The sequence below is a fragment of the Erinaceus europaeus genome, chromosome 6, assembly GCF_950295315.1.
Source record: "Erinaceus europaeus chromosome 6, mEriEur2.1, whole genome shotgun sequence".
Taxonomy (NCBI): Eukaryota; Metazoa; Chordata; class Mammalia; order Eulipotyphla; family Erinaceidae; genus Erinaceus; species Erinaceus europaeus.
Window position 1 is genome coordinate 26,202,958 of NC_080167.1, and position 23,010 is coordinate 26,225,967.

The 23,010-nt window shown below is 41.6% G+C and overlaps 1 protein-coding gene across 1 annotated transcript in view; it reads right to left on the bottom strand.

The window, feature by feature from the left end:
• Nucleotides 1-23,010, bottom strand: part of ACTN2 (actinin alpha 2) — a 109,925-nt gene that overhangs the window by 36,208 nt on the left and 50,707 nt on the right. The window contains exons 5-11 of the mRNA XM_007527894.3: nucleotides 20,178-20,265; nucleotides 17,559-17,637; nucleotides 13,269-13,350; nucleotides 6,635-6,720; nucleotides 4,850-4,942; nucleotides 2,874-3,104; nucleotides 559-706 (exon numbers count right to left, since the gene is read on the bottom strand). Coding sequence (XP_007527956.1) covers nucleotides 559-706; nucleotides 2,874-3,104; nucleotides 4,850-4,942; nucleotides 6,635-6,720; nucleotides 13,269-13,350; nucleotides 17,559-17,637; nucleotides 20,178-20,265 — 807 coding nt within the window. The remainder of the gene's footprint in view (nucleotides 1-558; nucleotides 707-2,873; nucleotides 3,105-4,849; nucleotides 4,943-6,634; nucleotides 6,721-13,268; nucleotides 13,351-17,558; nucleotides 17,638-20,177; nucleotides 20,266-23,010) is intronic.

Genomic DNA, 23,010 nt, shown 5'->3' on the forward strand with positions numbered 1-23,010 from the left:
GAAGGAGAAGGAGAAGGAGGAGAGGAGAAGGAGAAGGAGAAGGAGAAGGAGAAGGAGAAGGAGAAGGAGAAGGAGAAGAAGAAGAAGAAGAAAATAAATATAAATGAAACAAGGAAGTTATGACACCTCACATTCTTTCTTTCCAAACAGATTTTGTTTTATGTGGGGAAATTATTTTTGCTTTGGAGCATTTAATAAACAACCTCTTGGTTGATATCTGGGTCAGGGTTGTTTGACCCACTGGTAGTAAACTAACAGCTATTTGTGGAGTCAAATAGGAAAAAAAGTGGGAGAAGTCAGGCTTACATAGGTAAGTGTGGAAACAAAATATTTCCAGTACTAATTTCACAAAACATAATTATCTAATAAATTCAAAATAAGTCTTCATATGCACTTCTTGAAGAAACAGTACTGGAACAGCACTGCAGAAGAGAAGTAAGTGCACAAACTTTAGAGTTACACACATTAGAACAGAATTAGCAGTAATGACATACTGTGACTTTGTGCATAGTTCAACTCTGAGTCTTTGAAATCAAAACCCAAGTTTGGTCTACTTACCATAAGCCCACGTTTCGTGTGTTGAAGCCTTCTGCTTAAATTTCTCTGCTAGATGTTCCACGCGCTCCAGCCTCCTTATCTCATTAAGCAACCATTCCTCATAACCTTTCTCTGCCTGCTCCAGCCTCTGCCAGGCCCCAGCAATATCCTGGGATGGTTTGAGAACAAGGCAAGACATGCCAGTTACACTCTAGCCTTCTGGATTCTGTAAGTCCCCTCTGTTACATGTTTGACATTGTTTTCCTTTATACTTATTTTTCTCACTTTTCCCCCCATGTCCCTCCCCTGTTAATAACCATTATACCCATCCCAGAGGGATAGAGAATGGGAAAGCTATCAGGGGAGGGGGTGGGATATGGAGATTGGGTGGTGGGAATTGTGTGGAGCTGTACCCCTCTTATCCTATGGTTTTGTTAATTAATCCCTTCTAAAATAAAAAAGAAAAAAATTAATTAATTTATGTATTTATTGGATAAAGACAGCCAGAAGTCTAGAGGGAAGGGGGTGATAGAGAAGGAGAGAAACAGAGAGACATCCGCAGTCCTGCTTCACTACTTATAAAGCTTCCCTCTGCAGGTGGGGATCAGGGGCTTGAACCTGGGTCCTTGCACATTGTAACATGTGCGCTCAACCAGGTGCGCCACCACCGGCCCCCTCTTTTAGCTTCTAAATGTCTTAATTATCAACAGAGCATTTTAAAACTAATAGAACATCTCAGTGGGTAAAGCACTTGGGGTTTCATGCCCAAGGTCCCAAGTTGGATCCCTGGCACTTCATATGCCAAAGAGATTCTCTGGTTCTCTAAATATACCATTTGAAAAATAAATAAAACTAATAGTCCACAAGAAAAGGACTTTTAGGAGCTGGAGGACGAAGTACTGAGTAAAGAACACACATTACCATGTGCAAGGACCCAGGTTCAAGCCCCTGGTCCCCACCTGCAGGGGAAAAGTTTCATGAGCAGTGGAACAGTGCTGCAGGTGTCTCTCTTTCCCTTTCTCCTTTCTGTTCCTGCTCCCTAGTTCTGTCTCTATAAGAAAAAGAAAAGGGGCCAGGGGGTGGCACACCTGGTTGAGCGCACGTTACAATGCACAAAGACCCAGGTTCAAGCCCCCAGTCCCCACCTGTAGGGAAAATGCTTTGCAAGAGGTGAAGCAGTGTTGCAGGTGTCTCTCTGTTTCTCCTTTTCTATCACCCCCTTCCCTCTTGATTTCTGGCTGTCTCTATCTAGTAAAAAAAAAATAAATAAAGATAATTAAAAAATTTTAAAAAAAAGAAAAAAATATAACCTCTAGCACTATCACATCCAAGAATTGAACAGTGCTCTAGTGTCTGTTGGCCTCTCTCCCAGATCCCCTCATTAAAATATATCCTTGGGAGTTGGGTGGTAGCTCATGGGGATAAGTGCACGTGGTGCAAAGCACAAGGACCAGCGTGAAGAGCCCGGTTCAAGGCCCCGGCTCCCCAACTGCAGGGAAGTCACTTCACAAGTGGTGAAGCAGGTCTGCAGGTATCTATCTTTCTCTCCCCCTCTCTGTCTTCCCCTCCTCTCTCCATTTCTCTCTGTCCTATCCAACAACGATGACATCAATAACAACAACAGTAAACCAACAAGGGCAACAAAAGGGAATAAACACATAAAAAAAATTAAATAAAATAAAATACATCCTTAAGGAAGTGAAGGACAACTATGGGATGATTTCATTCATAAGTGGAATATAGAGAAATGAAACATATGAACTTGAAAAAAGAAAAAAATATATATATTTATACATAGTCAACCCAAGACTGTGACCTTGGGATAGCTATGGTGGTTACTACTGAAAGAGGATGGGGGCACATAACCTTGGTGGTAGGAGTGGTGTGGAATTATATCCCTATTACCTTATCTTGTAAATTTCTAATAAACAATACACATACACACACACACACACACACACACACACACACACACACACACACACACATATGTATATAAAATAAGTAAAGCTATCTTTTTCTCTTTTTTTCCAACCAAAGAACTACTCAGCTCTGGCTTATGTTGGTGTTGGGGACACAGCCTGGGACCTTTGGTGCCTCAAGCCTGACAGTCTTTTTGGCATAACCATTATGCTGTCCCCCAGCCCCCGCCTCCAAATAAGTAAATCTTTAAGAAAATAAAATGGCCACTAGGAAAGTGACGTCATCATGCAGGCACAAAGCCCCAGCAACAACCCTGGTGGAGAAAAAAAGACACACACACACACACACACACACACACACACACACACACACACACACACACGGGCTTTTATTAAAAGAAGAAGGCTACTCACCGACACCATCTTGCCCTCGGAGGGCATGAAGGCAGGCCGGTTGCTGATCCTCAGCTTGGTCTGCAAGGTGTTGAAGTTTATCTCCAGCTGGCACTTCTCCTGCACCTTTGGGGGCTTGTGTTTTCGACGGTAATCCCGGAAGTCCTCCAGTTTTTTCTGCATGGCTTGCATGGTTTTTTCAGGGGTCCGGTTCTCCAGCCAGGGGATCGTGCGACGTATCCATTCCAAAAGCTGCTCCCAAAACACAATAACACTGCTGAAGACTCCACTGATCTCTTAACTCCAGTTTAAAAAAAAAAATGAGGCACCTAACAATTTTGAATAGATATAGGAACCACTATTCCTGAAAGTGCAGAAGTATGACCATTAGATCCTTGACTAAAAGGAGAGCAAAGGCGCCTCTCTGCACTGTGGTACAAAGAAAGATTTCAGTGTCTACCCATGACCACCAGTGATCACCCCAACAATACCATACACAGGTCAAAAACTTAAAGTCAACACGAAAATATGACATTTACAGGAAATTTGGGGACCAGACACTAGCAGACAAATGCTGAATGGAGCTTTTTCAAATAAAAAAAAATGAAATGAAATGAAAAACCTGGCATGGCAGGATGTAGTCTGATCAAATCAGCCAAGAATTGAGTGTAAGAGGCATTTTCCTTTAAACAAGCTTAAACTTAATGAGCTTATTTACTAAGAAAAAAAAATGTGCTATGAATCTAGGACTGACTCAACACCAAAGCATATTTTAATATCTAGCTTTCAAGGAAATTTATATGGTGACAGTGAAAATGGTACTGCATTCCTAAGGACAAAGTATACCCCCTTGTTTTGAATTACTAGCAATATGGCCTGCTGGAAACTTACTCATAATTCACACTTTTGATCACTTGGCCATATAAGACTAAACACTGGATAAAGTGGTGATATGGCCATATTCTAAGATCTTGGGAAGGATAAATTCAGACATAATTATTGTGGGTTGTCTGTTATTCCGTTCTGATCATGCTGCAACCTTCAAGCTGATCACTGGCATGTGACTATGATAACAAACTGAATTTCCCCATAGCAGCAGTATGAAAACATAAACTCAACATTAGTAGATTGGATTAATCTTGGGAAGATTCATTCTAAGCGTTCTAATACTTTTCCCAGTGCAGGCCCAATATCAGTTAAATTAAGTCACAGCAAATATGACTTGGCCCTAGAGAGGATATGACTGTGGATGGATCTTACTCAGCCCTTAACCTGTCTGGGGGGGGGGGGGAGTAAAACAGTGTAGGGACAATGTGCTTAGTGTCCGTTTATGCTACAATATGAACAACAACGTGAGAATATATTGTTCTAAGCAAGATCCAGGTAAAGAGCTATGGAGAGGGGTTGTCAAAACTCATGTTCAAGTATTTCTGAAGGAGGGCTTCGTTATTGCCATATGTCCCTCTCTCGCTCTTCCTGTCCTTATACTTGTATTATATATATATGATGTGTGTGTCTGTGTGTGTCTGTGTGTGTGTGTGTGTGTACACATGAGGCTGAACTGTGTCTCACAATAGGCTGGGCAAGTCCTGTGATGCCTGTCACTCTATGGAGCACAGCTTCTGAGTATGTATGGCACTCTAGGTGATGTCAGTAACCAATGAAGTCAGAAGAAACAAAAACAAACAATGTGATGTGGTCTAGGGGAGTCCAACCCTGAGCACGGACATAGTTGAGCATGGAATCATGGTCTACTTCTTCAAACACGCAGATGGTCTCTATATTTACAATGGGTGGACAGACCATCAGGGGCTATATGTGTGTTGCTACCAGATGAATTATCTCTGAGATTGACTGCATTTTCCTAGTTTTATTCTATCTGAGATGAAAAATGCAAAGAAGAAGAAAAAAAAAACACTGACAATCTGTGTTCCCCTCTGTGCCTCACCCTCTGGGCGGATATGGATAGGACTGCAGGTCACCCCCGTTTCCTTTACCTCACTTGCTAGCCTCTCATATTCTTCCATCAGCCTCTCATTCTCTTGATTCACAGCAAGAACCTTACATATCCTGTTAGCCGCTGTCTCAGCCTGTAAAACACAATAGGTAAACAGGACAGCTCTGTTGACAGGGATGTGATACACACAACTGAAGGTGGCAGCAGGGCATGAGAGGCAATGAGAGAGATGGCGTGCTGTCAATGGTGCAGATTCCAGGTTAGGGTGAGATAAGATCAAGGGTATGGCTGTTTAATACTATGAATAAGTTCACACTTTTTTTTTTTTTACAGTTTTCACACAGACTTACACAGCAGGCTGAAAATACTGTAGGGAATAATGGGGAGAGACCATTAGTCTAAACATAAGCTTTGGAAAACATCAAGCAAGTTAGTAACAGAAATATATGGGTTACAGAAAACAAACTCTTCAGTCCCTGAATGTCCAGCTCAGCAGTCTATTGACCTTAGAACTCTGAGGTGAGAATAGTAGTCTGTGGTAAAGAAAAAAAATGACTGGATCTTGAATATACAGATATCATTACACTTGAACTCAATGAAGTCCTCTTCTCCTAAAATGTTAACTTGTTAGATGGGGTCTTTCCATGGAGGTGAATGAGACTTAAGACTTTGTTTCACCTATGTTAGAAGTCATGGAGGTAATACATAATTCTCTCTCTTTTAAAAAAATTTTATTTTATTTATTTATTTATTCTTGGATTGAGACAGTGAGAAACGGCAAGGGAAGGGGGAGATAGAGAGGAAAGAGAGAGAGAGAGAGAGAGAGACCTGCAGCCCTACTTCACCACTTGTGAAGCTTTTCCCCTGCAGGTGGGGACCAGGGGCTTGAACCCGGGTCCTTTCGGACTGTAACGTGTGTACTTACACAGGGGCATGACCAACTGGCCCTAATACATATCTCTACTTTCATTTTGTGGACAGGAAGTTGAACCAGGAATGCAAGGGGCCTTTAGTCATGATCATGTGATGCCTGTCTAAGCTCCCAGGCTTTCAGTCTGTCCCAAAGTCTAACCTCTGAAACCCTGATATGGGTCCATGCTCGCTTGTCATCATTGGTAGTGATGTTCTTAATGGGATCACAAAGATAACACATACTTTTCCTATCCCAGTTTATGAGGATTCTCTAAGCAGATATATATGATGGACAGAAACAAGCAAATAAGGAGACATTTTAGAAATGTCTATCCAGTTTCCCCCAGACTATTTGCCTTAGAGGATATGATTTCTTTGTATCTTATAACTTATCTTTCTGGTTAAGTTAGTTAATGAAGTCACTGCTATTTCAATCAGATTGAAATCAGTCTTTAGAGATGTCAAATCCCTGAACAGTGAATGTGATTTCTCAGTCGACTGCTCCACGAATGAGGCTCAGTTTTTATGACACTTACTATTATTTTTTTTCTTAGTACAAATGTTGCCCATGACTGACTGATGAAATCAAAGCAATATCTTTAAAAGAAGGAGAGACAAAAGCAAAAGAAGGAGAGACAAAAGCAAACAAACAAAACCACCAAAACTAAACAAACAAAACAAACACCTTCAAGAACTGTCTAAAGTTAAAGCTGTTAAGGTCTTAAAATCAAAGTCGTCACAGTTTTGAAACTTGTATTAGAGCATTGGAAAAACAATTAGAAGGATTCTAAGGTAAGATGTGAAGCAAACACACATCCAGGTATGTGCGCGTGCGCGCGTACACACACACACACACACACACACACTAAAACTGATGCAGAAGAGCAGCACAGGATGGACAAGTGTTGAATACCTGCTCCGCTCCCGCAAAAGCATGGTAGAAGCAGGAAACGTAAGTCATGATAGCTCTTTCATCAGGTTTGGGAGTGTTCACAATGTCTGAAGGGAGGGAAAAAAAATAACACAAAAAACAAACACATACACAGATGAAGAGCAGAAGCCAGGGTGAATGAAGGGAAGAACACACTGGTTCATACTGATCAGTTTTCTGTGTGTTCCCTGGGCCCACCGTTCTGAAGCTCAGAAGGCAGCATGGCATTAGCAGGTTCATCAACAGAACCAGTTTAAACCAGCATGTTTTCTTAAGCAATCAAACTGAGAATTTTTGTTTCCCCTCCCTTGCCCCCTGATGAACTTTCGGAAGTGTAGTCGAAGTAATAACGTGGGAACTGTGTGCTGCTGATCGGAGTTCGTCACCTCTTTCTAATCGACTGTGAAGCCCACGCCATCTCATCTTTTGACTCTATCGGGTCACCTGCCACTTGTGATATGAGCCACATGTCACACTGCTAACAGCAGGCATGACTACTGTAATACTGTCAGAGTTCTAATGCCTCATCTCTCCTGCCACTTTGTTACTCCACCCTCAGAATGGCTGGGTTAATGCTGTACAATTTGCCCCGTCAGGCTGTGAGAGTGAAAGATCCCCGGAGAGGACATGTCTCTTGATGCCTTTCACATATACTTACCCTACCATTAATAGAAATCTCCAGGAGTAACAAAATATCTAAAGATACGGGGGTAGATAGCATAAGGGTTATGCAAAGAGACTCTCATGTCTGAGGCTCCAAAGTCCCAGGTTCAGTCCTCCATACCACAAAAAGCTAGAGCTAAGCAGTGCTCTGGTTAAAAAAAAGAGAGAGAGAAGAAAAGAAAAGAAAAAAAAAAAAAAAAAAGAAACAAAAAGGGTACTCAGGGCTTGTACTTACTATGAGTCTTGCTAAATAATCGATAGGAAGAGAGAAAACAGAACCATGTGAACACATATCCTTTCTTCCTCCCCTTTAAAGATTTTTTAAAAACCGTATATTTTTTTAATTTCATAGGCTAGAGAGAAATTGAGAGGGAAGGGGGATAGAGAGGGAGAAACAGACAGACACCTGCAGACCTGCTTTACTACTTGTGAAGCCCCACCACCACCACAGGTGGGGACTGAGGGTTTGAACCTGGGTCCTTGCACATAGTAATAAGTGCACTTAACCAGGTGTGTCACCGCCTGACTCCTTCCTTCCTCTACTTTAGACTTTAGCAGTATTTTTTTTGTGTGTGTGAATTGTCCTTTAACTTTAAATCTGTTCAGTCACTGGGTAGAATGAAGTTAAAAAGAGACTTTGCAACTCCCTAAGGTGAAACCTAGTCCCTGGGCTTTCAGAGGATCATAACAAAAAAGATGTGGGGTTGTGTAACAATATGGAATCTTCTGGAAAACAAACATGAACAGCATACTATTGCATGGACAGAAAGTCAGTTTCAAAGAAAACTAGACTTAAAAAAAAAAAAAAAGACACACAACTATCTCCTCAGAACCAGACAGGTCTCCCTACTCAGAGGAAAAGGGAAGAAGAAAGAAAAAAAAATGACTGGAAAAAAAAAATTAAGACACAGAAGGTGAAGGGTGAGTGGTGACTCATGTTTTACATCCTCACCTTCTGTGCACCAGCAAAAGCATGATAGTAACAGGAAACATAAGTCATTATGGCTCTCTCATCGGGTCTGGCAGTGTATACTAAATCTGTGTGGAGAAAAAAAGGTTAACTGCTCGAATGTTCTCATACCAGCAGGCTTTTGCTCAGTGCTGCCTCAGAGAAGTCAAAGCAATGAGTCTTCCCCTCACCCCCACGCACTTAGGTTGTTAAAACTTTGGTTCGGATCAAAGATATCACACCTGCAAAGTCATTATTCCCTATGCATTTTGAGAGTTGCCAATGGAACTCAAAGAAGAGTCTTACACTAGCAAGAAAGTTATATTCACAGCCAAAATTAGATCTCCAGAATTAGAAAAAAAAAAAAAAAACCAACAAAACCCAACACCAGCACATCCCCAGAAACTTTCTATCACTCCACACAAGGAGGGCCAGGGGGCAACAGAGATTGTCTTTCACAATTAAATGATGATCACATGCACTTACAGATTTAGACCTGTTGGTCAAGTCAAAAAAGGTGTGTGGAAAAGGTAGAGAAATGACTTCATAACCTTTCAGGGATATAGACAAGGAAGAGGTTTAGTGGTTTTTACTGCAGGTAACAGTCCCATTAAGTACTCAAAAAAAAAAAAAACACAATCAAAACCAACACCCCATTTATGGTTCAGAGATCAACATATATAGCAGTAAGGTCAATGGCAGCAGGAAAAAGGCAAGAAATCTTCAAAAGGGACTAGCAATCACAGTAGAAATTCACTACATGGTATTGCAATAAAACAGTGGTGGGCCCCACCCCACTAGGGAAAGATAGAAATGGACTAATGGTAGGGATTGACTTGTCAATGCCCATGTCCAGTGGAGAAGCAATTACAGAAGCCAGACCTTCCACCTTCTGCTCCCTAAAGATTTTTGGCCCATACTCCCAGAGGGATAAAGAGCAGGGAAACTTCTAAAGGGGGGTGGGGTAGGGAGGGGATGGAACTCTGATAGAGGGAATTGAATTGTATGGAATTGTACCTCTCTTATCCCACAATCTTGTCAATCATTATTATATCACTAATAAAAAAATATAAAATCAGTGGTGGGGTGAGATAATGTTAATAACATGCTATCTATAAGGATGATAAATCTAAAGATAGGTGGCAAAGATATAAAGCTTATAGCATAGCTGAGTGGGGTGGGTGGGTAGAGGGGAATTGCTGGGTTATAACAGCACACACAGCATGCCCTAGGCCCACTTCAGTCCATCTTATAACTTTATGTCCCAAGATTCTTAGAAGAAATAACTCTGAAAGAAAATACCACAGGATCATCCCATACTCATCTTTATCTTTTTGACTTAGCTCACTTAACATAATTCCTTCTAGCTCCGTCCAAGATGGCTCAGAGAAGGTGGGTTCATTGTTCTTAATAGCTGCGTAGTATTCCATTGTGATTATGTACCACAACTTTCTTAGCCACTCATCTGTTATTGGGCACCTGGGTTCCTTCCAGGTTTTAGCTATTACGAATTGTGCTGCTATGAACACTTTTTCCAACCATGACATCATCTCCCCAGACAATAACGTGGATCCACCGGCATATCAGATTTCAGGCTCAGGGGAAAAAAGAAAAAGAAAAAAACAAAAACAAACAAACAAAAAACCTAGTATAGCCACAGGCCCTTTGGAATATAACTAAAATATGCCTACTAGCTATCTACAAAATGGAGGACTCCCTAACTCTTCATCTGCACTATTCCAGCCTTTAGGTCCATGACTGGTGAACAATTTGTTTGGCTTTGTATGTTAACTCTCTCTTCAACCACCAGGTTCCAGATGCTAGAATGATGCCGACCAGACTTCCCTGGAGAGACAACCCCACCAATGTATCCTGGAGCTCTGCTTCCCCAGAGCCCTTCCCCACTAGGGAAAGAGAGAGACAGGCTGGGAGTATGGATCGACCTGTCAAGGCCCATGTTCAGCAGGGAAGCAATTACAGAAGCCAGACCTTTCACCTTCTGCATCCCACAATAACCTTGGGTTCATACTCCCAGAAGGTTAAAGAATAGGAAAGCTATCAGGGGAGGGGATGTGGTGGGATACAGAGTTCTGGTGTTGGGAACTGTGTGAAGTTGTACCCCTCTTATCCTATGATTTAGTCAATGTTTCCTTTTTATAAATAAAGAATAAAAAATAAAAGAAAAAAATACCACAGGGTATAAGCATTGTTCTGAATCATTAGAAAGGGAAAATGAAGAAAAGTAATAGGAGGGCAGAAGGTAGATAGCATAATGGTTATGCAAAGAGACTCTCATGCCTGAGGTTCAATCCCCCACACCACTATAAGCCGGAGCTCAGCAGCGCTCCGATCAAAAAAGAAAAAAAAAAGGGGGGGGAAGGGGGAGGCTTTTCGGCTTTTCACAAGGGAAATGAAGTATTACTGTATCCAATCAGTCATGAAGAATATAGACCAAACCTCTGGATGAGGGAAAACCCAAGAACTAAGAAAAATGTTAGCATGACAAGAGAATGATGATGGTGATTCTGAACATACCTTCAATATTAGTTTATTAGAAGGGCATTTATGAACTGGAAGAGAGGTAAACTCAATGTTCCCTATTTCTTCCTCTCTTTAGGATCCAAACTCTTAACTCAAATAGGCAAACTGGGTAGGAACAAAAATCAGAGAGAGCACATGAACATAACTTTAGCCCAGCAAGTATACAGAGACAAAAAGGAAAGGAACTTTTCTATGTTGCTGTTTCATTGTTTTATTGACTTCCTCCCTCTAGAGAGGTTTAGAGAAATCATAAGTAGAGTTATGAAGAATGTAGTCAAGTGGTGACACCTAACCCTTAAGGCAAAAAAAAAAAAAAGGTTTACCTATTTATGTACTCGAGAGAAGAAAGAGTTAACACAGCATCGCTCTGGCACATGCAATCCTGGTGATCAAACTCTGGACCTCATGCGTAAGAGTCTAGCTCCATTTTACCACCTCCCAGGTTACAACACCCCATAATCTGATAAATGACTAAGTTTGTAAAAGGACAAAGCTAGAATTCCAGTGAAAAGACTGCTGTGATAGGCTGAATTGTGTGCCCCAACACAAAATATGTTTCAGTCCCCTCTGCAGTTATCTATGCATGTGATCCTATTTGGGAGTAGGGTTTTTGGAAGTTAATGCTGAAGTAGGGGATGCTTTTCATGTACTATGACTTGGGGCTGGGTGGTGCCATACCTGGTAGAGTGCACACGTTACCATGCACAAGGTGAGGACGGCAGCTTAGACCATGGTCCCCACTTATAGGGGAGGACCTTCACAAGCAGTGAAGCAGTGCTGCTGGTGTCTTTACTTCTCAGAGAATATTTCTCTCTCTCTCCCTCTCCCTCTCTTTCTATTCACCCCACCCCACCCTGACCCCATGTCTCTCTGTTTCAGGAAAAGGAAAAAAAAAAAAAAAGAAAAAAAGTGGCTACTGGGAGTGGTAGAGTCATTGTACAAGCACTGAGTCCCAGCAATCATCCTAATGTAAAAAAAAAAAAAAAAACAGATTCAGTATGACTTGTGTCCTCATAAAAAGAGGCAAAGAGACAGAGGCAGACACAGGGAAGACACTCCTGAAAAGGCAGAATCACAGACTGTAGTGAAGCTGCTAATATGCTAAAGGCTGCCTGACCTTCTAGAGACTGAAAGAAGCAAGGACGGAGTCTTCTCCAGAGTCTTGGAAGAAAGCATGACAGCGAACACAGTCTATAGAACCTATAAAAGGGTATTTTGTTTTTTAGCCACCCACTTGGTGGTTATTTGTTATGGGAGCAACCATTATATAATAGTCAAAACTAAGGAAGGTGCATTGATTTTAATCAAGTTCTTTGTTTTTCCCCAACAATGCTAATCAGAGGGAGCAACAAACCACTGAGGAACATTAATCACAAACACGGTAATGTAAATTCCTTAGGGACAGAACTCTACCTTATACATTTAATTATTTTTTAAAATACTTATTTATCTATTTATTTATTTTCCTTTTTGTTGCCCTTGTTGTTTTTCATTATTGTTGTTGTTAGATAGGACAGAGAGAAATGGAGAGAGGAGGGGAAGACAGAGAGGGAGAAAGACAGACACCTGCAGACCTGCTTCACCGCCTGTGAAGCGACTCCCCTGCAGGTGGGGAGCTGGGGGCTTGAACCGGGATCCTTAAGCCGGCCCTTGTGCTTTGCGCCACGTGCGCTTAATCGGCTGCGCTACCTCCCGACTCCCCATTTCATTATTTCTAAGAGAGGGTCTTATTCACAGTGGAGTACTCAAATGTCTATTGAATGATAAGTGAATCATAAACAAATGAAATGAATGAAGAGTCTCCACAGATTTGTGCTTTCAATGGAGTACAATAGGTATAGCTCACACAAATTCATCACATAGAAGGGCACAGAAGATATTGAAACTACCACCCCAGTGGTAGCAATGCTACACTACAACCTATCTAGAATTTCTCTTAGGTCCAACTGCACGAAATTTAGACTACTTAAAACTGAAATGTGGAAGCTCAAGAGGTATACTGATGGTCCAGTGTTCCACATTCTAGATTTTTATTCCATAAATGCTGGCTAGTTGGAAAGTATTTTCTTTCCTATGTAGTCTTGAGCACTTCACAAGGTTTACTTGCTAGACTTGCCTCTATTTGATAAGCAAAATACACTATGATGTTTAAAAAATAATAATAGGAAGCATTTCTTTAAAAACTGCAACCAAAACAGTATATTTCTTTGCCAAAGCTCAGTCCTTACTACAGTCCTTCAACTGCAGTTTTGCTAGCTTGTATTTGAGTAGGGTTAACAAAAAAAGGCTATGAAAAGCCATCCAGGAAATTCTCTGATACTTATTTGAGCAGTAACAAAAATGTGTTAAGAATTGAAAGCACTTCAGATATAACTTGATAATAAACTAGAATTGCCAACTATGGCCACCATGTATGAAGCCCATAGATTTCATCTAAAACAGCAAATGTAATTCTCATCTCACCTTCAGCATCCAACATTTTGGGAATATCCAGGTGCTTCTCTGCAATTTCCATGGCAAGGTTAATATTTCCTATTGGGTCATCCTGCATGAAAAAAATAGTATATTCATTTTTTAAAATATTTCTGGATAGGATTTCTCAAAAAATTTTATTCATATCTCACTTTTGGAAGACCTTATTACCCACACATACCCGAATGGTAGAAATAATTTTCTTTGTTATCATTTTGCAATCAGTTCAAATACAAAAACACCAAAAACAACACACACACACACAACACATAATCCATGCAAAAGCCATATAACGTGTGAGCAAATGGTTCCAGAGGATAAACACTGTAAGGATGGGAAGAAAGCTATCTGATAATCTTTCATGGACATCTAAGTGTAGTTCCAACTCTATGAAATCAAAAAGTAAGTGGTACTGAATAAACTAAGAAACACATTTTTCAAATCAGGAAGGTGATCATAAAGATTATTTAGACCAGTGGTCCGGGAGGTGGCGCAGTGGCTAAGACACTAGACTCTCAAGCATTGAGGTCCTGGGTTCAATCTCTGGCAGCACACGTACCAGAGTGATATCTGGTTCTTTCTCTCTCTCCTATCTTTTTCATTAAAAAATAAATAATATCTAAAAAAAAGAATATTTAGACCAACACTCTTGCTTTAAATATATATATTTTTATTTATTGCCTCCAGGGTTATCGTTGGGGCTCAGTGCTAGCACTACGAATCCACGGCTCTTGGTAGCCAGAGAGAGAAGGGGAAGATAGAGAAGGAGAGAGACAGACACCTGCAGACCTGCTTTGCCTCTTGTGAAGTGTCCCCCCCTGCAGGTGGGGAGCCAGATACTTGAACCCAGATCCTTGCTCAGGTCTTTTTACTTAGTTCTATGTGTACTTAACCAGGTATGCCACCTCCTGCACCTCCCCATTTTAAATATATAAATAAGTCAAGCAGTAAAGAGGTAAATGAAAGAAGATGCAAGATAGCTACAAAGTACAAAAAATAAGCTTCTAGGATATTAATGACTAGAGTAAACTACAAAATCATTAAGATTTTATTTAGTGTCTAAGAATGAATTTACCTTCTACTATAAAAAAAAAAAAAAAAGGTTAAATGTATGTAACATAAAGGGAGCCGGGCTGGGTGGTAGCACGCCTGGTTGTGCACACTTGTTAAGATACAGGGGCCAGGAGGTGGTGTATCTAGTTAAGCGTACACATTCCCATGCTCAAGGGCCCAGGTTTGAGGCCCCACTCCCCATCTGCAGGGGGCAGCTTCACAAGTGGTGAATCACTGCCATGGGTGAGTATCTTTCTCCCTATCTCCCCTACCCATCTCAAGTTCTTTCTGTCTAATCAAACAAAACAGAAAGAAACAAAAAGGACAAAATGACCACCAGGAGCAGTGGCTTTGTAGTACTGGCACTGAGCCCCAGCAATAACCATGGTAGCAATAAAGCAAAAAGGTATACCTCATACAAAAATATTTAACTGAGGCATACACATGAATGCTGAAAAATTAACTTTTGGGGGGAGCGGAGGTAGATAGCATAGTGGTAACTCAAAGAGATTCTCATGCCTGAGGCTCCAAAGTCAATCCCCACTCCATCATAAACCAGAGCTGAGCAGTGCTCTGGTAAAAAAACAAAACAAAACAAAAAACTATATATATATGTATATGATTTGTTTTATTTTGTTTTGATCTATTACAGAAACTATGTAGGCATCTGACCCAAAATGAGGATATGCCAAGAAAGAAATATCAACATAAAAAGTTAAGTTAATCTAGGGAAAGTTTTAGTGAACTTTAATATCAAAGTCATTTTTTATACATTTTAGAAACTTCAATGCTTACCAATGAGCCCAATCATTTTAAGGGAAGACATTTAATTAAAACATGCAGGCTTCAAAAACACATTTGCAGTGCTCAGGGAACAAACCAAAAATAAGTTTCCTGGCCTCACAGCATACAATTATCCTAGGCAAAAAAATTTTTCCAACTACACATTTTAACAAAGCATATAGTCATTTTCATATAGGCAGCCATATCATAAAGCGAATCTTACCTACATACTTTATGCAAGTACTCATCTAGCTAAAATAGCTAGTGAAAGTTTCTTTTTTGTTTTCAACATGCAAAAAAAAAAAAGTGAGCACCAAAAAATGAATAATGTTTCTGAGACTTTGTGAAAGCTATCTCTTCTTAGTCTTTAAAGCCATAAAATGTGGCAATCAAGTATGTTTCTTTTCTTCTTCCTTTTCTTAGCTACTGGCCATGTGACATTGAGCAGATTACAAAATTTGTTACTTCAGCTGTAAAACTGTAAAACTTTAGCTGTAAAACACTAACATACTTCACTACGACTTAGATTACAGGAGTTCATACGTATATCAATATATATATATATATATATGCACATATTTATCTACAATGGTGTCTAATCTAGAGTTAGTTTTAGTTGCTATTCACCATTACTGTCTTTCACCTATCTTAAATGGTCAGTTGCCACAAGTTGGTTGACCTTTTGTTGTAAAAACTCTTGATTATAAACTATTAATGAAGCTAAGTCTACCTAGTACACTCTTCCTACATTGCAAATGAGATAAGGATTAGTGGGGGAAGAAAAAAAGCTTTGAAAAGTAGAGTAATGCAAGTGGTTCGCTCCATTCTCATAGGCAACCTTCTATCATATTATAATACTGTAGTACTGGACTTTAGAATACAACTAGATGCGGGAGTTGGGCGGTAGTGTAGTGGGTTAAGCGCACATGGAGTAAAGCCAAGAACCGATGTAAGGATCCGGGTTGGAGCCCCGGCTCCCCACCTGCAGGGGGTCACTTCACGAGCAGGGAAGCAAGTCTGCAGGTGTCTATCTTTCTCTCCCCCTCCTCTCCATTTCTCTCTGCCCTAACCACCAACAGCAATAACAACAACAATAAACAACAAGGACAACACAAGGGGAAAAATGGCCTCCAGGAAGATTGGATTTGTAGTGCAGGCACTGAGCCCCAGCAATAACCCTGGAGGTAGGAAAAAAATATATAACTAGATGCTTTATGTGCTATACTATAGGCCAGGAAAGGAATGGTGAGCAGATAACAGCCGAACAAGGTGACGAAGGTAAGGACATACTTCCAAATGACCATCCAAGTCACACAGGTGAGGGCAGCATGCAGTAGGACCAGATCACCTCAAGGCACAGCTACACACAGTGAATGGCCAGCTGAGCACATCAGCAACCAGAAGGAAACATGCCAGAACTACCAATTGCAGGAATGCTGAAATATCAGTGGCGAATACTTTCAGTCTTAAGTCTTTGCATATGGGGGTTGGGCAATAATAGTGCACGGGTAGAGTGCACATATTACCATGTGTAGAAACCTGAGTTCTTGTGCATTGTAATACATACGCTCAACCAGGTGCACCACCACCTGGCCCCCCTCCTTCCTTTCTTTCTTTTCCTTCCTACCTTTCTTTTTTTAATATTTATTTCTATTCTTGCATAGAGACAGAGAGAAACTGAGAAAAGGAGAAGAGACAGAGGAGAGAGACAGAGAAGAGAGAAACAGAGAGACACCTGCAGCCCTGCTTCATCACTTGTGAAGCTTACCCCCTGCAGGTGGGGACCAGGGGCTTGACCCTGGGTCCTTGGGTGCTGTAATTTGAATGCCTTAACCAGGTGTGCCACCAACTGGCCCCCCTTTCTTCTTTTCTTTCTTTCTTGATCATAGATCACATTTTTAAAACTACTTTTTAAGAAAGGGTTTGAAGTGTGAGGGAAAAGAAACAAGCCCAAAAATCCCAACGACTTCTTGTCTAAGGCCACAACTAATCTTGTATCAGTAGTCACTGACCTCACTATGGAGTTATCTTTGGTGAAAAAAAAAAAAATCCTAAGGTCTAAGTAATTATGACTGAATGAATATTCTGGGAATATTCTGAAAAGGTAAAAGGGTTTGAGAAAGAAGACTTAGAGGAAGTGAATCTTTCTTTGTCCCCCAATCTGGGAATGTAAAATATCTGAGAAACAGAAGACTTCATAGTAAATCAACATAAATATTTTAATTTAGACCCCCCCCCAAAAAAAAAAAAGTGTCTTTATTCTACCCTCACTAGAACAGTCATTTTCCTGGCTGCCCTTCAAGTTTTCATCCTGTGAGAGGCTGGCTGGGAGGCTGTGCTGTGGTGGCCACAGTGTTCATGGGAGCTCAGTGCTGATGTGCTCATTTGCACAACGACATGCTGAGAGGTGAGACAGGACACTGCATGCCGGGTGCCCACGGTGACCTTGTTAAGCTTTGAGTAGTCAATGAGGTCAGGCCGGTGTCTGTGGATGAGCGCACAGAGTCCAAGGCCGTCTTTCCAGCTGTGCGGCAGTTGAGAACAGGAACAGGTGTTAGTGGAGAGAAAACAAGCAGCAAGGTTCTGCTCTTGGTCAGACAGTGGCATGAAAATTGGGACCCGTGGTCCCTACTTCTTCCGTCTGACTCAGTGTCTAAAGGTCCTGTGTCCCTCCTTCCCTCCCACCTGCACTTAAGAGACTTTGTCTCCCCTTGAACACCCATCCTCTCTCCTAAGATCTGCTGAGGATGGTCACCTTCTTGCCCATTTGCTTTCCATTTTCCACAGCTCTGGTCTCACAGCTGCCTGAGAGTACTTCCTACCTCTTGTCCCAGACTGATTCTGTGGAGGAAGCACTGACCATGCCAGGTGGGTAGATACCTTTCTTGCTATCACTGTTCTCTGTCAATGCTTTCTAGGCCCATACTTCCTCTCACTCTCTCTTTCAAGTTTTCATTGCTGACATTACCCCAAAGTTCTCCAATAAACACACACCAGTATGTCTACATCTACCCTGAAGTGTTTGCGCCTTCCTTTCTTTCTTCAATTCAAAAGGCATTGTTAAGGTCTAGGGAGACAGCATAATGGTTATGCAAAAGACTTTTAGGCCTGAGGCACCAAAGGTCCCAGGGTCAATCCCTAGTCCTACCATAAACCAGAGCTGAGTAGTACTCTCTTTGTCTCTATTTCTTCCTACATTTCTCCTTTACTAAAAGGGAATAAATAATAAAAATAATATCTATTTTTTAAAAGTCAGCATTAGTCAGTCACCTTTCGTTATAAGAAACTTTTTATAACATTCTTTTAATAGGCAATGGCAGGTATCACCTGAGGGATTTCGCAGGAAGGATTTGGATTTCTAATCAGTTTCTTCCAGAGCCAACAGTAGGAAACAACCATTTATTTATTTATAAAAAATAGAAAATATCAACAAAACCATAGGATAAGAGGGGTAAAATTCCACGTATTTCCTACCACCAGAGTTCTACATCCCATCCCCTCCACTGGAAGCTTTCCTATTCTTTATCCCTTTGGGAGTATGGACCTAGGTCATTATGGGGTGCAGAAGGTGGGAGGTCTGGCTTCTCTAATTGCTTCTCTGCTGAACATGGGCATTGGCAGGTCGATCCATACTCCCAGCGGAAACAACCATTTCTTAGACAATCCCAGGTTATAAGCTTGCTAGTGAGTGGGCCCACAGAGCAGAAGTTCTGTCCTTCAAAGGGTCAGGGGGAGAAGGGAACCCCAGGTGGGCATTATGCTGCTGAAGTAGTTCCACCTCGTCCACCAATCAGAGAAAGACAAGTAAAGAGGTATGTGGGCAGCAAGTGTGGGCCTTCTGACACAACACTGGCAGGAGGACCTAGCCCGATTCAACTCCTTCATCTTTCAGACAGTCTGCTTCAGGGACAGGGAAAGCTATTTCCTCAAGTTCATATACCCAGGACCTGGCTTGGTGTCTGGCAGTTGGTGGATACTCTGAGAATATCTGCCTGCCTAGAACACCTAGCTGACTTCCACTGTGGCTCCTCCTTGTCCTTCCTTCCTTTCTCTGATTCCCGGGTGGCTAGGGAACATTTTTACTCCTGGGTTACATCCCATCCAGAAAGTGAAAATACAAGTTCTGCATGAGAATGAAGACAGAGCAAGTGACGAAAATCTTACTGCTATGCTGTTATGTGGATTACACTTATGTAATTCCTAACCTGTCAGATGTGATTTTCCTACTTATCTTGCATCTGAACATACATAGCTAATGGATGAAGTAGCTTTTTGAGAGCTTGTTTGGAGGTTCTAGCAGGGGAGAGCAGCTACTCGTATACACTTGACTGAAGACCGGTCTGTTTCTATTTGGGGAAGGCAGTCCTCCTCGACCGAGCGCGCAGCTTCGGGAGGGACGACGCACATGGAGCGGTGAGGGAGGAAGGGGACACCCGCCTAGCTAGCCAGATCAGCCGAATCAACCCTGGTGATCAACGGGGTGACAGATGTCGCAGTCAGATCACCCTCACATCCTGAAGTAGCTTTCTGAAGTCTAGGGAGGAGAGGGGTAAGGTACGTGGGAATTTGCAGACTCCACTGTGATCTCTTCTCACTTTAAAGCCACTCCTGCCACCTGGTCCAGCACAAGGTGAAGACCACAGTGCATGCATGCACTCCCAAGTCCGAAGACCTATTTGGCTTTGCTCGATATGCACTTAGAATTACAGAGCTGTTTTAGGGGCATCCTGAGTCTTTTAAATACTGGACACTGTCAGCTCTGGTTTATGGTGGTGTGGGGGATTGAACCTGGGATTTGGAGCATCAGACATGAGAATCTCTTTGTATAACCATTATGCTTTCTCCCCCTGCCTTAATATCCCGCGTCTTAATCAATTATTTTCCCCAGAGGAATCGTAAGCATCAACAATTCTATGGCCTTCATTTTCTTCCATGCATAAAATGCCTCCCAGAGACTTGGAGGAAAAATCTAGAATCAACCAGTACTCTAGAATAAACAAATACCTGTCATGTGCAGAGCCCAGTGTGAGTCTAAGGACCCAGGCAGGGGCCCTGGTTGCTCACCTAGTGTGGAAGTTCTGAATGTTCACATTTCTGTAAGGGGCAGTTTTTCTCTGGCACCACAGCAGCAGACCTTCTTTGGCAGAGGTTTCTGGAATAACAACCAGGAGAATGTGTCCACAAAGAGATACTCGCCACTTCATCCGCCTGACTCCGACTCACTCTCCAAACAAGCCTCCTGAGGACTAGCCACCACACGCATCGTATCTTTTCAAGTCCTTACAAGAACTAGAACCTGGGCCTGGTGACTGACTTCTGATGACACCAAGGAACACAGAGAAGACAGTGCAGGAGTAACTGTAAGTTGGGACACAATAAATACAACACCAGATTTCAAGGTTATTAGAAATAAGCCTTTAGCTTATTCTATGCTTTTCGCTAGGTGTATGGCGAACTTACCTTTTTTAATGAAAAAAAATCAAATGTGTTTTTTATGACTTAACAGTCTTGTAATTCATTAATGTCCTTTATTGCTTAAGACTACAAATTACAACCTCCTTGGGGCTGTACCAGCCAAAGACAAAGTAAAGGAGAAACAGTGCTAGGTCATTTCTGCCACATGCCAGATTCCTCTAAGTCCTTAAGGCTGGACACATTTTAGCTGGGTTGAAGCTGTTTTAGAACTGAACTGCAGGGGCTAGCTGGTGGTTGAGCATACCTGTTACCATGCACAAGGACCTAGGTTCAAGCCTCCAGGCCCTACTTGCAGGGGGGAAGAATCTATTCTCTCCTGCTCTCTATTTCCCCTTCCCCTGTTAATTTATTTCTGTCCTAGCAAATAAAAATGAATAAATTAAATTAGTAATAATAATAAAATAAAGTGAACTGCATGTTGTATAAGACTTCTTTAAACCCCCCCCCAAAAAAAAAGACTTCTTCAAGTCTTCTTTTCTGCTTTTCCAATATAGGAATCAGCCAGGAGCGTTGGGCCTGAAAGCTTTCTCTGCTATCTCCCCAACCCCCACCTTTATTTTCCGTAGTGATTTCCTTAAACAAGTCTCTTGTGCTTCATACGCAGACTCAATGTTTGTGTCTCCTCACTCAAAATTGTAATTCCTGCTAGGATGGGAATTAGAGGTGGTGCCTTTGGTAAATAGTTAAGGTTGATGAGGGTAGAGTCCTGTGATAAGATTAGTGCCCATATATGAAGAGACATCAGTGGCTGGGGAAGTAGCTCAGGCTGGTAGAGTATAGGAACTGAATAATTGAGGTCCTCACTTCAATCCCTGACATCAAATACACCAGAGTGGTGCTTTCATATCTTTCTTTCTCTCATAGAATAGAAACTCTCTACCTCATATGAAACATACACTTAAAGTTACACTTAAACACAAACACACACACACACACACACACACACACACACACACACACACACGAGAGAGAGAGAGAGAGATGCATGTCAGAGTACATACAGTGTCACACAATGACAAAACCACCCACAAGATAAAAAAAAAAGACATCTAGCTCCAGAAACTATTGATGCTGATGATGCTAACCTCAGACATTGTAGCCTCTAGAATTAAGAGGATTCTTTTCAAACAGAGGGTAAGAGAGGTAGAGAGAAGAATACCTGCAGCAGCACACCACTCCTCATGAAGTTTCCTCCTTAGAGGTGAGGACCTGGGGCTTGAAACTGGGTCCTTGCACAGGTTAACTTATGTACTCTACCAGGTGAGCCAGCACCCAGTTTCAAATGTCTGTTTAAGCCATTCAGTCTATGATATCAGCCCAAACATAATAATTACTTCTTTTTTTAAAAAATGTATTTTTAAAAGGATTTCTTTATTTATTAATGAGAAAGATAGGAGGAGACAGAAAGAACCAGACATCACTCTGGTTCATGTGCTGCCAGGGATTGAACTCGGGACCTGATGCTTGAGAATCCAATACTTTATCCACTGTGCCACCTCCCGGACCACCTAATTACTTCTTTTTAAAAAAAAATTTTTTAAATATTTATTTATTTTCCCTTTTGTTGCCCTTGTTTTATTGTTGTAGTTATTATTGTTGTTGATGGTGTCGTTGGATAGGACAGAGAGAAATGGAGAGAGGAGGGGAAGACAGAGGAGGGAGAGAAAGACAGACACCTACAGACCTGCTTCACCGCTTGTGAAGTGACTCACCTACAGATGGGGAGCCGGGGACTGGAAACCAGGATCCTCACACCGGTCCTTGACCTTCACACAATGTGCACTTAACCCACTGTGCTACCACCCGACTCCTCACCTAATTACTTCTAATATCACCCCTGACACTTGCTTTTTGGAGGACTTCCTCCACCAAAATAAGCATTATATACATTCAAACAACTTGCCAATGCCACTGACATAAGCTGAGATTCTGTGTGTGCTTAAAGTGTTAGCAATTTAGAAAACCACTATAACTATGTCGGCTCTTAACTAACATTGGGGGGCCTGGCTGGCTTTTCACATTAATAAGGGCTTGAAGCTGACCTTTTTGTTGTTGTTGCTCTCACTGGGGCTTCACTGCTCTGCGCTGACATTTTTCAGATAGACAGAAATCTTTTATCCCTCCCCCTTTTTAATTTTTTAGATGCTGGGGCAAAAGACAGGGAGAGAGAGACAGAGATAGAACTAAAGCAGCACTAAAACACTGCTCCACCTCTTGTGAAGCTTCCCCTTTGCATGATATCCCCATGTGGTGGCTAAGGGTTTGAACCCAAGTCTTTGTGTGTGGTAAAACATACATTGTACTGTATGAGCTATCTTCTGAACCCTAAAGACACGCTTTTGAAGTATTTTTAAATTTAGTTTTGTTTTCATGAAAGAGGGAGAGAGACCAGAGCACTGCTCAGCTCTGGCATACATGGTAT